This window comes from Scyliorhinus torazame, chromosome 6, assembly GCF_047496885.1.
Source record: "Scyliorhinus torazame isolate Kashiwa2021f chromosome 6, sScyTor2.1, whole genome shotgun sequence".
Classification (NCBI taxonomy): domain Eukaryota; kingdom Metazoa; phylum Chordata; class Chondrichthyes; order Carcharhiniformes; family Scyliorhinidae; genus Scyliorhinus; species Scyliorhinus torazame.
Window position 1 is genome coordinate 313422944 of NC_092712.1, and position 14752 is coordinate 313437695.

The window sequence follows — 14752 nt, forward strand, 5'->3', positions numbered from 1 at the left end:
CGGACCGACCTCCTCAGAAGACAAACATGGGACACAACCGACAGAATACCCTTCGTCGTCCAGTACTTCCCCGGAGCGGAGAAACTACGTCATCTTCTTCACAGCCTTCAACACGTCATTGATGACGATGAACATCTTGCCAAGGTCATCCCCACACCCCCACTACTTGCCTTCAAACAACCACGCAACCTCAAACGAACCATTGTTTGCAGCAAACTACCCAGTCTTCAGAACAGTGACCACGACACCACACAACCCTGCCATGGCAATCTCTGCAAGACGTGCCAGATCATCGACATGGATACCACTATTACACGTGAGAACACCACCCACCAGGTACGCGGTACATACTCGTGCGACTCGGCCAACGTTGTCTACCTCATACGCTGCAGGAAAGGATGTCCCGAAGCGTGGTACATTGGCGAGACCATGCAGACGCTGCGACAACGAATGAACGGACATCGCGCAACAATCACCAGGCAGGAATGTTCCCTTCCAGTCGGGGAACACTTCAGCAGTCAAGGGCATTCAGCCTCTGATCTCCGGGTAAGTGTTCTCCAAGGCGGCCTTCAGGACCCGCAACAACGCAGAATCGCCGAGCAGAAACTTATAGCCAAGTTCCGCACACATGAGTGCGGCCTCAACCGGGACCTGGGATTCATGTCGCATTACATTCATCCCCCACCATCTGGCCTGCAAAATCCTACCAACTGTCCTGGCTTGGTACAATTCACACCTCTTTAACCTGGGGTTACCCCATCTCTGGATCTGTAAAGATTTAATCACCTGCTAATGCTCGCATTCCTAGCATTGTTTGGCATCTTTGAATTTGTCTATATATGTGTTTCTGGAACAGACCTCTTCATTCACCTGAGGAAGGAGCAGCGCTCCGAAAGCTAGTGACATCGAAACAAACCTGTTGGACTTTAACCTGGTGTTGTAAGACTTCGTACTGTACAGCAAGATTAGCAAGAGAGTCGAACTCAAGTAGGAGAATTGTTAACTGTTCAATAAATGTGTTAAACCTATCTCCAAGTCTGAACCTTCCTTTGTCAGAGTGCACATCAAGGAAGCTGCTTATGCTACATGAAGAAGCAGAACACAACAGTAGGCACTCACATAGGTTCACATATGTGAAAAAACTGCTCGTGTGTGACAGGAAGATGTTTGTATTTATGGGACTATTGTTCCGCGGAAGCCAGCATTACTGGGAGAGGAGTGGAAAGGATAGGGAGTGAGGGAACACCTGGACACAGACCTTGCTTGTTAGTGCAGAATATTTAGTGCATTGCAGATTACTCTGTGTGCATTAGCCAGGAAGCCCTAATCTGCTTGAAAAATTGCATAGGCCATGATTTTCTGCAATCAACGTTAAATTAGAAAAATAAATTTGTGCTTTTGGTGACCAGTAATTTGTTTGTGACTATATATATATATAAATCCTGATCAGAAATGAACCAGAATCAGTAACGGAGTCAAAAACCACTGGACAGATGAAAATGATTGCTCATGTGATGACATATAAGAGCAGGGATGTACTTCTGAGGCTGTATACGGCTCTGGTCAGACCCCATTTGGAGTATTGTGCCCCGTATCTAAGGAAGGATGTGCTGGCCTTGGAAAGGGTCCAGAGGAGGTTCACAAGAATGATCCCTGGAATGAAGAGCTTGTTGTATGAGAAGCGGTTGAGGACTCTGGGTCTGTACTCGTTGGAGTTTAGAAGGATGAGGGGGGTCTTATCGAAACTTAGTGGACGTGGAGAAGATGTTTCTACTAGTAGTAAATGCTGGGACCTCAGAGTGAAGGGACGATCCTTTAAAACAGAGATGAGGAGGAATTCCTTCAGCCAGAGGGTGGTGACTCTGTGGAACTCTTTGCCGCAGAAGGCTGTGGAGGCCAAATCACTGTCTTTAAGATAGAGATAGATAGGTTCTTGATTAATAGGGGGATCAGGGGTTATGGGGAGAAGGCAGGAGAATGGTGATGAGAAAAATATCAGCCATGATTGAATGGTGGAGCAGACTCGATGGGCCGAGTGGCCTAATTCTGCTCCTATATCTCATGATCTTGTAAACGTTCTTGAGTTGGATTTCATGAGGTTTGGGCATTGCTGACAAGGCCAGTATCTGTTGCCCATCCCTATTTGCAGAGGGCCATTAAGAGTCAACCACATTGGCCTGCAGGGAATCTGCTTTCCTTCCAAACCAGGTGCTTTTTTGTTAATGACAATTGGTCGTAGACCAATTCAGAGTAGCGTTTTCAGTTGTAGGTTTCATTAATTGAATTTGGGAATTCCATTAGCTGTGGTGGGATTTGAACCCTCCCCCCCCCCACCCCCCCCCCCCCCCCCGCCCACAATCATTGGAGGAGTATGGTTGAAGGACAACCTCTCTGCCTGATTATTGTCAGCAGCCTCCTGACATTGCAGGTCAAGATTGTTGTTCTCACTGACCTGTGGTGAGCTGGTCCTGCGGGAATGTTTACAGATGGATGTGTGGTTACTGGAATCTGACAGCGTTACAGTGAATGGTGCAAAGCTTAATGATTATTTAACCTTTCCCTCACGCTCCCCACCGCCCCCACTCAACGATCTGGGAGGAGGGCGGTTGGGGAGTTGTCACCATCCATTCCACCTCAAATGGTTCGAATGTGAATCAGGGAGAAGGGGTTACAAGGGCGCACCACACTCAGGGAGTCTATCACAAACATAAACATTTGTTCACCTCGGCAATCCAGCTGATCACAGTTCAGTTGGTCACTGCCGCCTCTGAATCAGACGGTTCTGGGTTCAGGTTCCAGCCCAAGGTTTGAGCGTAATGATCCAGGCTGATACGCCATTGCAGTACTGAGGGGGTGCTGCACTGCTGCAACTGCTGTCTTTCAGATGCGATGTGAAACTGAGGTCTTGTCTGCCCCCTCCTGGTAGATGTAAAAACTTCCTTGGCACCAATTTAAAGGGAGTTCTCCCCCCCCATATCCTGGCCAATATTTATCTTTAAATCAACATCATAAAACAGATTATCTGGTCATTGCTGTTTGTAAATAGCTGCCCTATCTCCTCCTACATTATAAAAATGATTGCACTTCAGAAGAAGTTAATCGTCTATAAAATGCTTTGGGACAGCCTGGCGTTTTTAAAAAGCACTTTACAAATTTCATGGGCGGGATTCTCCACTCCCACGCCGAAGTGGCCGCGCCGTCGTGAACGGCGTCGAGGTTCACGACGGCGCGGAATGGCCCCGGTCCCGACCGATTCAGGCCCTGACAATGGGCCAGTGTCGGGGCCGCGTCGTCTACACGCGCCAGGCCTTGTCGCCCGCGTAAAAGCGGCGCCGCATAGATGACGCGGCCTGCGCCGCATAACGGACGTCATCCACGCATGCACGGGTTGGCCGGCGCCAACCCACGCCTGTGTGGTTGCCGTCCTGTCCAAATCCGCCCCGCAAGAAGATGGGGGACGGATCTTGCGGGGCCGCGGAAGGAAGGAGGTCCTCCTTCAGAGAGGATAGCCCGACGATCGATGGGCACCGATCGCGGGCCACCCCACATTCCAGGTAAAGCCCGGTGCAGGATCCCCCCTCGCCCCCCCCACAGGCCGCCCCCCCCAGCGTTCACGCACCATCCACGACTGCAGCGACCAGGTGTGGACGGCGCCGGGGGGAACCCGCCGTTTTGGCCTGGCCGCCCGGCCCATCCGGGCCTCAGAATAGCGGAGGTGCCAGAGAATCGCCATTTTCGGTGTCTCCGGCGATTCTCCGGCCTGCGGCCCGCGAAACTCGACGGGGCCGTTCCCGCCTCTTGGGAGAATCGCGGGAGGGCATCGGACCGGCGCCCCCGGAAATTTTGGCGGCCCAGGCGATTCTCCCAACCGGCGTGGGAGTGGAGAATCGCGCCCCAGGTCTTTCTACTTATTCTGCTACCCCAGAGACAAATTGTGGTTGTACGGCTGGAGTACTGAAGCTCGACAGTCTATTCTGTTTGTAATATGTATTGACAGAAATATCTAACGTCTCTCATCTCTGCTTCCATAGGTCATCATGAACAATCTAAATCCAATGTGGAAATCATTTAAAGTCTCCGTAAATTCCCTCTGCAGCGGAGATCACGATCGGAAACTAAAAGTAAGCTCAACAAGATGAATATCTTCTCGCATTTCAGTTCTGGGGTCGACATCAAGTTGGATTTCTGATAAAATACATTTTTTAATAAGCTTAATGTGTCGTGTCAACGTTCAATGATTTAAGGGAGATTGTATCTTGTAAGTAAGAGGCACCTGGAATAGGGCTTTAATGTCTTCAGGTCACGAGCTTTACTTGAAGGAACTCATTTAATGACTACCAACTAAGTGCAACTAATCCTCAGCTTTTAATGGTCATTTAATTGTAACTGTATAGTGTGGACTCTGCAAATCACTTCATATAAATATGTTGAATGTTTGTCCATGTTTAAAAGGTTCCAAGCTGTTTGAGATGGCCTCGTCTTTATCTGAGGACCCTTTATTATTTAAGGGTAAATTGTTGATTGGGTTGGCTTGACACTGTTAGTGGGAAGGAATCCAGAAGAATCACTTGACACTCGGGTATTCTTCAACGGCAAACAGTTTATTACGCCAGCGGGGTGCAGTCTGCTGGGAATACCAAGTGTCTGTTCGCTGGACATGAGGAATCATAAACATTTGTACAGTTACACAGCCTATGTCGGCTGGACAAATTTCCATAACAAGCATTGGTGGCCAGGCAGCGCAGGGCTGCTCAATGTTGGGTTGGAATCCTCCCTTCTCAAATGTCCTTGGGTCCTCGGGATACCCGTGGAGTAGGGCTATCTTACCTGCATCTGTGTTACAAGCAGCATTCCGCAAGGGCAGCTGCTGATAAAGGTTGTCTTGCAGAAAAATCCTTTTCAGTGTAGGCCCGTGGGAACTAAGGGTTTATATATGTGGCCAAGCTGGTTGGCCAAAAACCCCATGATGCCTCACAACCTGTTAGGTTCCATTTGGAAGCAGGTTTTAGGATTATACAGGATTGTTAGTGTGTATTATGGTATGTTCGTTAGTGTGTATAATTATAGTTAGTGTGTGTGCGCATTATTACTGTGTATTTGTGATTAGTGTGTGTCTATAGAGGACTTGACAGGTGAGATGCTGAGAGGATCTTTCTTCCTGACCGCACAATCTAGAATAAGAGGAATAACAACCACAAGATTATGAGACTGAAATGAGGGGAGGTTTCTTCACTCAGAGATCTGTACACCAGAGAGCTGACTCAGACATTCAGTACATTCATGGCTGAGAAACGTAGATCTTTGAACTCTAAGGGAATGAAAGAATATGAAATGAATGAAAATCACTTATTGTCACAAGTAGACTTCAATGAAGTTACTGTGAAAAGCCCCTAGTCGCCACATTCCGGCGCCTGTTAGGTGAGGCCGGTAGGGGAACTGAACCCGCGCTGCTGGCCTAGTTCCGCATTACAAGCCAGCTGTTTAGCCCACTGTGCTAAACCAGCTCAGAATACGGGGAACAGGCGGGAAAATGGAGTTGAGGGGAATGGCAGAACAGGGGCGGGATTCTCCCCTACCCGGCGGGGCGGGGGGGTCCCAGCGGGATGGAGTGGCGGGAACCACTCCAGCGCCGGGCCGCCCCAAAGGTGCGGATTTCTCCGCACATTTAGGGGCCAAGCCCTCACCTTTAGGGGCTGGGCCCGCGCCGGAGCGGTTGCCGTCCCACCGGCTGGCGTGGAAGGCCTTTGGTGCCACGCCAGCCGGGGCCGAAGGGACTCCGCCGGCTGGCGGAAGTCCGCGCATGCGCTGGAGCGTCAGCGGCTGCTGACGTCATCCCTGTGCATGCGCAGGGGGGTTGGTCACCTCCTCGCGGCCATCGCGGAGGCGATCGGGAGGTGGTTTAATTCACGCCAGCGGGACTGGCATAGCAACAGAGGGACTTCGGCCCATCGCGGGCTGGAGAATCGCCGGGGGGGGGGGGCCCCGCCGACCGGCGTGGCGCGATTCCCGCCCCCGTCGAATCTCCGGGTCTGGAGAATTCGGCGGCCGGCGGGGGCGGGATTCACGCCACCCCCACGGCGATTCTCCGACCCGGCGGGGAGTTGGAGAATCCCGCCCCAGGTTTGAAGAGTTGTATGGTTCATTCATGCTCCTAATTAGAATAGTTATGATAGGCCGAATGTCCTCCTTGTGTACAGTATGGCTGGGATTTTCTGGCCCCTTGGCGGCAGGGTCCTGCTTTGGCGGCCGCGGCAATCCTGAAAAAAATCCATTGACTCCAGCAGTAGTGGACGATTCCACCTGTGGGCAGGGCCAACTATTCCACCCTATGATTCAATCACAATTGGAGGCATTGTGGTGTTGTAGGCCTGGGGCACGGGGCAGAGGCACCTGCAATTTACATATGCGTGTTGAATGCATACCACAGAATCATCTCTGTTTTAGTCAGAATACCTCCCATTCTTCCAAACTCTACATGCTCTTTCCTGAGCCCCCACTGCCTCATGATCCTCAAGCTCTCATGACAGGTGACTGCTCACATTTGCAGCCTCCCAGAACAAGGCCTCCTTCCCAGTCGACTAGGGTAGGCACTCATTGCCAACGGCCCTCAATGGAGGCCCCCCCCCCACCCCCACGCCCTCTCTGCCCTGCCCCAGCCCTCTTTACTGAAAGAGCCACAGAAAAGCCCACTTCAATTTTGAGCTTGTGAAGGCTTTGGAGAGGAAAGAGTAACGATTTACTGGAGCTCCGGGGGTCAGGAGCTACAGAATGCGGATAGACTGGAGAAGATGGAGTTGTTCTCCTTTGGGCAGAGAAGGCAGGAGGAGATTTGATGGAGGCGTTCAAAATCATGAACAGTTTAGATTGAGTAAATAAAGAGAAATGGTTTCCAGTGTGTTACATTCTGCCCGAGGGGGCGATGGAGGCCGATTCAACTGTGGCTTTCAAAAGGGAGGGCAACGCAAAGGGAATTTGGTCAACACTTAAGGTTGAAAAATTGCAGGGATACAGAAAAGGAACTGGGGAATGGGAATGACTGGATTACTCTGACAAAGAGCTAGTACAGAGCTGATGGACTGAATGGCCTCCTCCTGGGCTATACTGTGATCTTATCTTGATAACTGTGCAGCAAGAAGTCTACAACCAGTTATTGGCTTACTATCTCAATAACAGTACGAAGTCTTACAACACCAGGTTAAAGTCCAACAGGTTTGTTTCAATGTCACTAGCTTTCGGAGCGCTGCTCCTTCCTCAGGTGAATGAAGAGGTCTGTTCCAGAAACACATATATAGACAAATTCAAAGATGCCAAACAATGCTAGGAATGCGACCATTAGCAGGTGATTAAATCTTTACAGATCCAGAGATGGGGTATCTCTGGATCTGTAAAGATTTAATCACCTGCTAATGCTCGCATTCCTAGCATTGTTTGGCATCTTTGAATTTGTCTATATATGTGTTTCTGGAACAGACCTCTTCATTCACCTGAGGGAGGAGCAGCGCTCCGAAAGCTCGTGTTTGAAACAAACCTGTTGGACTTTAACCTGGTGTTGTAAGACTTCGTACTGTGCTCACCCCAGTCCAACGCCGGCATCTCCACATCATATCTCAATAACCTGGCAGAACAAATATCATTCTGTTGGTCAGACAAATAAAGACCAATCTTCTCACCTGTGCCTCAGAAGGCAAGGTAAACCTAAAAGAGTTGACTTAAAAGTTAAGATAAAAAGAATCCCTCTCCAATTAAAGATTGAGGTTGAGAAATACTGACCTACTGGACATCTCTTGAATAAATGCACCATTCGTGACGATGAGTATTAACTGGGAGGACAGCCATGAGGTATTAATACACAGTGCTTAACATCAGGTGTCTTATTTTAAAGATTATTTTTATTTAATTGTCACATTTACAAGAGAACCCTGTATGTGGTTCGGCAAGTCGTTACTTCAGACAGCACAGGATTTAATCTCTAGTGGATAGAATGTCTCCTTCAGTTTTTGCAGAGTATTGAATCAGAATAGGTCTCCGTGTTTAATGGCACCTTACTTGCTCTCTAGCTGCTCAATGGGGACCCACATTTCCAATATGAGGCAGAATGAATGTATTCCTCATGAGGAAAAACTCTGCCCACTGTACCAGTAAAGGCAAAAGAATAGGTGCCTCAAACCCACTACCGAATCTGTTGTTTGCATATTTGCATATGTTTGAGACCCTGCTGGTAAGATTGGGCAGAGGAAAACTGTTTTTACAGGCAGCCTAATGGGCAGTATCAAAGGGTGTGCCACCAGAAAGGAAGTTTAAACAAAAAACCTTGAAGCTGTGGTGTTCAATGGTTTAATTGATCTGTGTTTGAATGCATTAGTCTGTTGACTGATCTATTTTCACTGCTCTTGATTTATTAAGTCTGGGTGGAGACCCTGAGCGCTAAAGTGAACAGAAGCTTCCAGAAAGACTTAAGAAGTTAGATTTGTGAACATGTGTATAGAAATCCTGTGATTGCTGAGATTTTTACAGCACTGTAAATAAACTTTTTGTAGACTGAGATCTTGTGTCACCTCTACATTGCTCTGAGGTAAATCAGATACACAAAATATACAATACACTGGCAAATATACAAAAGCCATGGGCTTGCTGTTATCTGCACCCCACCCCTTCCTGATTTCTCCACCCACATCCAATAAAACTCATTAGGCACGATCCAACGGCCACACTGCGCCCGAAAAGCAGCTCGTCGCAGTGCAGCGTGGCCACTGAAAGCCGGGAGATCCACCCCCGGGGTCTACCCGGCTCGCAATGCCTCATGTGATATAACGCAATCTCGCGAGGCTTTGCGATGTGAATCCCATCCACAATGGGCGGGATCACTTTTTGGCAAATCTGCACATTAGAACGAGTCAGTAAGTCTCACTCTAATGTGCAGATGCCCAAGGTGCCTGAGGCTTTCAATCCCTTCACTTAAGAGACCCCGGGCGAGCGCCGTTCAGCACTGGTGCCCACAAATGGGGGCCAGATGGAACGGCACTTGTGGGGGTCTCCAAGGGGATCGGAGGCCCCCAGCTGCATGCCCTTTTGGGCAGGGTGGTTCCCTGGCACTGCTGGTGCACCTGGTAGTGCCGTCTTGGAACCCTGGCAGTGCCAGCTTGGCACTGCCAAGATGCCCCAGTGGCATTGCCACCTGCCAGGGGCACTGCCAGGTTGGCATTGCCAAGGTTGCAAGCTGGCATTTTTTGTACACGCATGATTGGGCCGGGGTTGCCCGGCGAGGGTGTTGCGGGGTGGGGGGGGGGGGGGTTTAGTTTGGGGCCTTGGAGATCGAGACGCCATTTAAAAATTGTGTCCCGACCTCTCGCTACAATGGGGAGTTCCGGAGCTCCCTACTGTACAAAACGGGGCTATGTGTGGCTTTGGCCCCGTTCAGGCCCCTTAATTAACATGAGTCACGTTGAATAGCCACGTGTTTCTCGACACCGCGAGCGCCGGGAACCACGCGGCTAGACCCGCTCGCTCGGGGATTTTGTTCCTTTTTGGGAGAATTACGCCCCTTATCTCAATATCCTGATCACAGCCCCACCACACCAGCCACCCACCCCCCCCCCCTATCCCAAACCCCCCACCCACCCTGCTCTCTCTTTTGTTGCCAGCAATTGCCCAATTTCCAAACCTCTTTAATGACAAGCTATCAGGGGAAGTGATGAAAGTCTCACTCAAATAAGGCTCAGGCCCAATATTCATTGATTCCATTTTCACCTAACAACTGATATTACATAAAATTCAAAACACACCAAGCTCTTTCAATGCAGTGTGTGCCTCAGTACACCTTTTTAAAAATTGATTTACGGGATGTGGGCATCGCTGGTTAGGCCGGCATTTATTGCCCATCCCTAGTTGCCCTTCAGAAGGTGGTGGTGAGCTGCCTTCTTGAACCGCTGCAGTCCTTCAGGTATAGGGACACCCACTGTGCTGTTAGGGAGGGAGTTCCAGGATGTTGCCCCAGTGACAGCAAAGGTACGGCGATATATGGGTGGTGAGCGACTTGGAGGAGAACCGGCAGGTGGCAGGAATCTGCTGCTTTTGTCCTTCTAGATGGTAGTGGGGGTGGGTTTGGAAGGTGCTGTCTAAGGAACTTTGGTGAGTTGCTGTAGTGCATCTTGTAGATGGTACACACGGTTGCCACTGTTCGTCAGTGGTAGAGGGTTTGTGGAAGGAGGAGCAATAAAGTGGGCTGCTTTGTCCTGGATGGTGTCAGCTTCTTGAGTGTTGTTGGAGCTGCACTCATCCAAGTTGCAAGTTGCATTTGCAATATACATTTCAAGTCAAACATATACAGCCTGAGGGGCCTTACGCAGGTTACAGACCCTTTACAGCTGACTGGGAGGACCTCAAACAGTGATTTTCCCCATTCAGCCTTTGTAGCAGCTGCCCTAAGCTTCAGTGCATCCCTCAGCACGTAGCCTTGGACTTTGGAATTCTGAGGACCAATATTGGGAGTACCTTGGGACTCCCTTGGTGTGGAGAAATTATAGAACATAGAACATAGAAAAATACAGCACAGAACAGGCCCTTCGGCCCACGATGTTGTGCCGAACCTTTGTCCTAGATTAATCATAGATTATCATAGAATTTACAGTGCAGAAGGAGGCCATTCGGCCCATTGAGTCTACACCGGCTCTTGGAAAGAGCACCCCACCCAAGGTCAACACCTCCACCCAACACTAAGGGCAATTTTGGACACTAAGGGCAATTTATCATGGCCAATCCACTGCACCCAGTTTACGCTCAAATATTGTTGCAAACATACTGCTTCGCCATTGTTTCCATTTCATTTTAGAATACCTAAACCCTAAGCAGGGCAGCACAATGGTTGGCACCGCAGCATCACAGTGCCAGTGACCCGAGTTTGATTCCACCCTGGGTCTGTCTGTGCAGAATTTGCATGTTCTCCCCGCGTCTGTGTGGGGTTCCTCCAGGTGCTCTGGTGTCCTCCCACGGTCCAAGTATGTGCAAGTTACCAATAAAAATATATATTTTTTAATTATGTGCAGGTTAGGTGAATTGGCCATGCTAAATTGCCGCTCAGTTTGTCTGTGAGTGTGGTTATGCTTGATGTGAAATGAAATGAAATGAAAATCGCTTATTGTCACAGGTAGGCTTCAAATGAAGTTACTGTGAAAAGCCCCTAGTCGCCACATTCCGGCGCCTATTCGGGGAGGCTGGTACGGGAATTGAACCGTGCTGCTGGCCTGCCTTGGTCTGCTTTCAAAGCCAGCGATTTAGCCCTGTGCTAAACAATGCCCCTCAAGCTATAAGCCCCTGGCGACATTCTAGCGGTCTGTTCCACGAATAATTAACTACAGAAACAGACAAAGGTCTGACCTATGCGCCTTGAGGGTGCGAAAAGTTTGAGAGAGTGAAACCCGAAGCAGCTGCTCCAGGATTACTGGTCACCATTAATGATCCAGATTTCCAGCATCTTTCTTTGGATCACCATTATTTGAATAGTGCTGAAAAGAGAGACCCGTTGCCAAAGTAACGTTCCTTGTTTACATTTGTTAGCAGCGACTTATATTCATACGCTGGGATCCCTTGTCTGCAAACAAAAGGAATATGTTCAAGCCTTGCTTCTTTAGTGAACTGCCCATGAGTTTGGGGAGCCAATACTTCCCCGTTGCTTTCTTCATTGCAACGGCTCAGCCAATTGGAGTCAACGTGCCAACCAATCGGCACCCCCTTCTCCCGTAGCATAAATTGTGATGATTGTTTGAAATTTGGCAGTCTTGCTTTTGCCCCTGATGAGTACAAGAGGAAAAGATTCAGCAACATCTGTCTTTTCAGCAAGATTCTTCAGATTCAAGAGAAAGGAAAGGCTTGAAAGAGCCTGCACAGATATTCCGACTAGTGATGAATGGCGAACGTTCTTTTATTCCTCCATTTGTGAAAATCAGATTGACTCACTCACATCCACGATATTCTCAAAGATCTAGCAGTTGTCTGAATACACTCTAATAATCTCTAAAATATCCATGACACCCCAATATCTCCTTAATAACCCCAGCAGGAACTGTGAAACAATGAGGTCTGTTACAGTGTTGCTTGCCTCCTCTGCTGTTGCCTTCTTTCATTTCCCTACTAGCTGTCATAATCGTTAATGTATTTCCCCCAGACAGCTGCCAGCCAAGAACTTTTTCAATGTCGATGATGCAACGTGTTGCAAATTATTAAAATGCATGTATCTTTGGCGTAACTTTCAGCATTTTGGCCCGTTTCCCATGTAGTAAACTTGGGGTCATCCAAAACTCTACTGCCTCTGCCTGTGTCTTAACCTGCCCCAACTCCCGTTACCCTATCCTTCCAGAGCCCATTGACGTTGGCTCCCGGTAAAGTAACGTCTTGATTTTAAAATTCTCATCCTTGTTTTCAAATCCCTCCGTGGCCTCGGCACTCCTCATCCCTGTGATCTCCTCCGACCCCACAACTCTCCGGGAATCTCGACACTGCTCTAATCCTGGCCTTTTGCACATCCCTGATTTTAATCGCTCCACCATAGGCGGCCATGCCGTCGGCTGACTGCGCCCCAAGCTCTGGGATCCCCATGCAATCTCTCCAGCTCGCTTTCATCCTTCACAATGGTCTTCAACACCCCTTTGATCAATCGGCCAGCTGACCCGATGACCCCTTATGTGGCTTACTGTCGAATTTTGATTTCATAATGTCTGGTGAAGCACCCTGGGACGCTTTGTCATTTTAAAGCTGCTATATAAATGCAAGCTATTGTTGTTGTTGAAATTAGCATGAACGATTTCTCCATCTTTTGCACCAGGGACAACACCGTTGAACACAGTGAATCTCGCTGCTGGCAAGTGAATCACCTGGGCCTGGAATCAATAGGATTCAACCTCTATACAACAGAAACACAAGCTGTCCTTAATAGGTCCCTGCAGGGCTTAAATAAAAACCTGTGCTTTGCAGGAATCCAATAGCTGGATCGCGATCCATTGTTTAAACTTGAAGTACAGTACACACCCAATGTACCCTGGGGTGCTTTGTATGTGCCTTGCTGAGATTGGCGCTACATTTTGTCAACGTTTCCTTCAGATTCCGAATCCTTTTTATCGATTTGTGTGATTTGCATCGGCGAGTAGGATTGAGCCCAAATCATAGAACAGATTCATCGAATCCCTACAGTGCAGAAGGAGGCCATTCGGCCCATCGAGTCTGCACCGGCCCCTGGAAAGCGCACCCTACTTAAGCCCACGCCCATCCCCGTGACCCAACCTCACCTTTTGGACACTAAGAGGCAGTTTAGCAGGGCCCATCCACCTGACCCGCACATCTTTGGGCTGTGGGAGGAAGCCGGAGCACCCGGAGGGATACCCACAGGGAGAAAGTGCAAACTCCACACAGACAGTCACACAAGGTCGGAATTGAACCCGGGCCCCTGGAGCTGTGAGGCAGCCGTGCTAACCACTGAGCCACCGTGCCACCCACATCGATTCATTGCTGCATGAGAGAGATGGCAAAGTTTGATTCGAAAGCAAAACACGATGGAGGCTGGAAATCTGAAATCTGGCCAGGATATCCTGGGAATACTCGAGGTTTCACAGCATCGGAGATCATGGGAGAGAGAGCCAAAGGGGGCGCTTGAACTGGCTTGTCACCGGGTGACATGATCAGGCCGTTAAATCTCATGAGGTGATTCTCGCGGGGTTAGCGACATTCGGAATACCTCACAAGATCTTGCGAGCTGTCGCGATCTGGATCTTACCCTCGCTGGGCCATATCCAGATTTACATATTTAAGTCAGTTAGGCTCACTTCAATATGTCGGTGCCCAATGCTCCCGAGGCCTGGGAACGAATGCCTGTGCCTGGGAAACTTCACCAGGGCGCTGTTTAGCCCTGGTGCACACTCAAACATGGACCAGGCGTATCGGCATATAGGTCATCGGAGCCCCCGAGTGGCCAGGCTGTGGCAGGGTGGTACCCAGGCACCTTGGCACTGCCACCCGTGCATCCTGACACTGCCAGGGTGTCCGAGCAACACTGCCAGGCCGGCAGTGCCAAGGCGCCTGGTGGCCACTTTGCCCGTGCCAGGGATTGGGCCCGGGGGTGCCCGGCCCTTATGAGTTGGGTTGAGGGACGGCTTGAGGATCTCCTAACAGGTAAGTTGGGATGTTTGTGGGGGTGGGGGGGGGGGGGGGGGGAATCTGTGGAGGGGAGTTGGACGGGGGGGGCTCGAGTGCGTGGCATTTAAAAATGGCACGCTGATCTCTTCCTGCGCTGAGCCTGTCAGCGCAGGCCAAAAAACAGGGTCCCATTTGATAGCGGGGTCATTCTCGGAGCTATAGGTGCCGAGAAAACATCCGGCTAAATGCTCCCAAAATGAGACTTTTCTTTTTTCCCAGTAAATCACGCTCAATGCTTCTGACTTCAGTTTGGGGCAAACAGCCACCTTGTGGAAGTCACTGCCTGTTCTGTATTCACTAGTTTGTTGCATATTTGTATCCAAACTCCAGGATTGAGATTCATTAGGCAACCCGCCCCTTTCCGCCACCACCATCCCCTGTCTCTGCGCCCCTTTCCTCGCCCGCACCTGCCATTCCCAGGTAAAGCTTCCATGGCAATTGCCTGGGGAGTGAGGACTGCCGCAGGGCGAGTCCCTTGCACTGGAACCAGCCGAAAAGGCAATGTAAATGGCAAACTTCCAATGGTTCCGACTTTCGTACATCAATAGAAACCGAAAGAAGAATTATAACC

The 14752-nt window shown here is 49.7% G+C and overlaps 1 protein-coding gene across 8 annotated transcripts in view; it reads left to right on the forward strand.

The window, feature by feature from the left end:
- LOC140425604 (copine-4) overlaps window positions 1-14752 on the forward strand; it is a 620467-nt gene that overhangs the window by 371166 nt on the left and 234549 nt on the right. For all 8 annotated transcript variants that reach the window (XM_072510092.1, XM_072510095.1, XM_072510097.1 and 5 more), the window contains one exon: window positions 4032-4121. In XM_072510092.1, the coding sequence (XP_072366193.1) occupies window positions 4032-4121 (90 nt within the window). The remainder of the gene's footprint in view (window positions 1-4031; window positions 4122-14752) is intronic.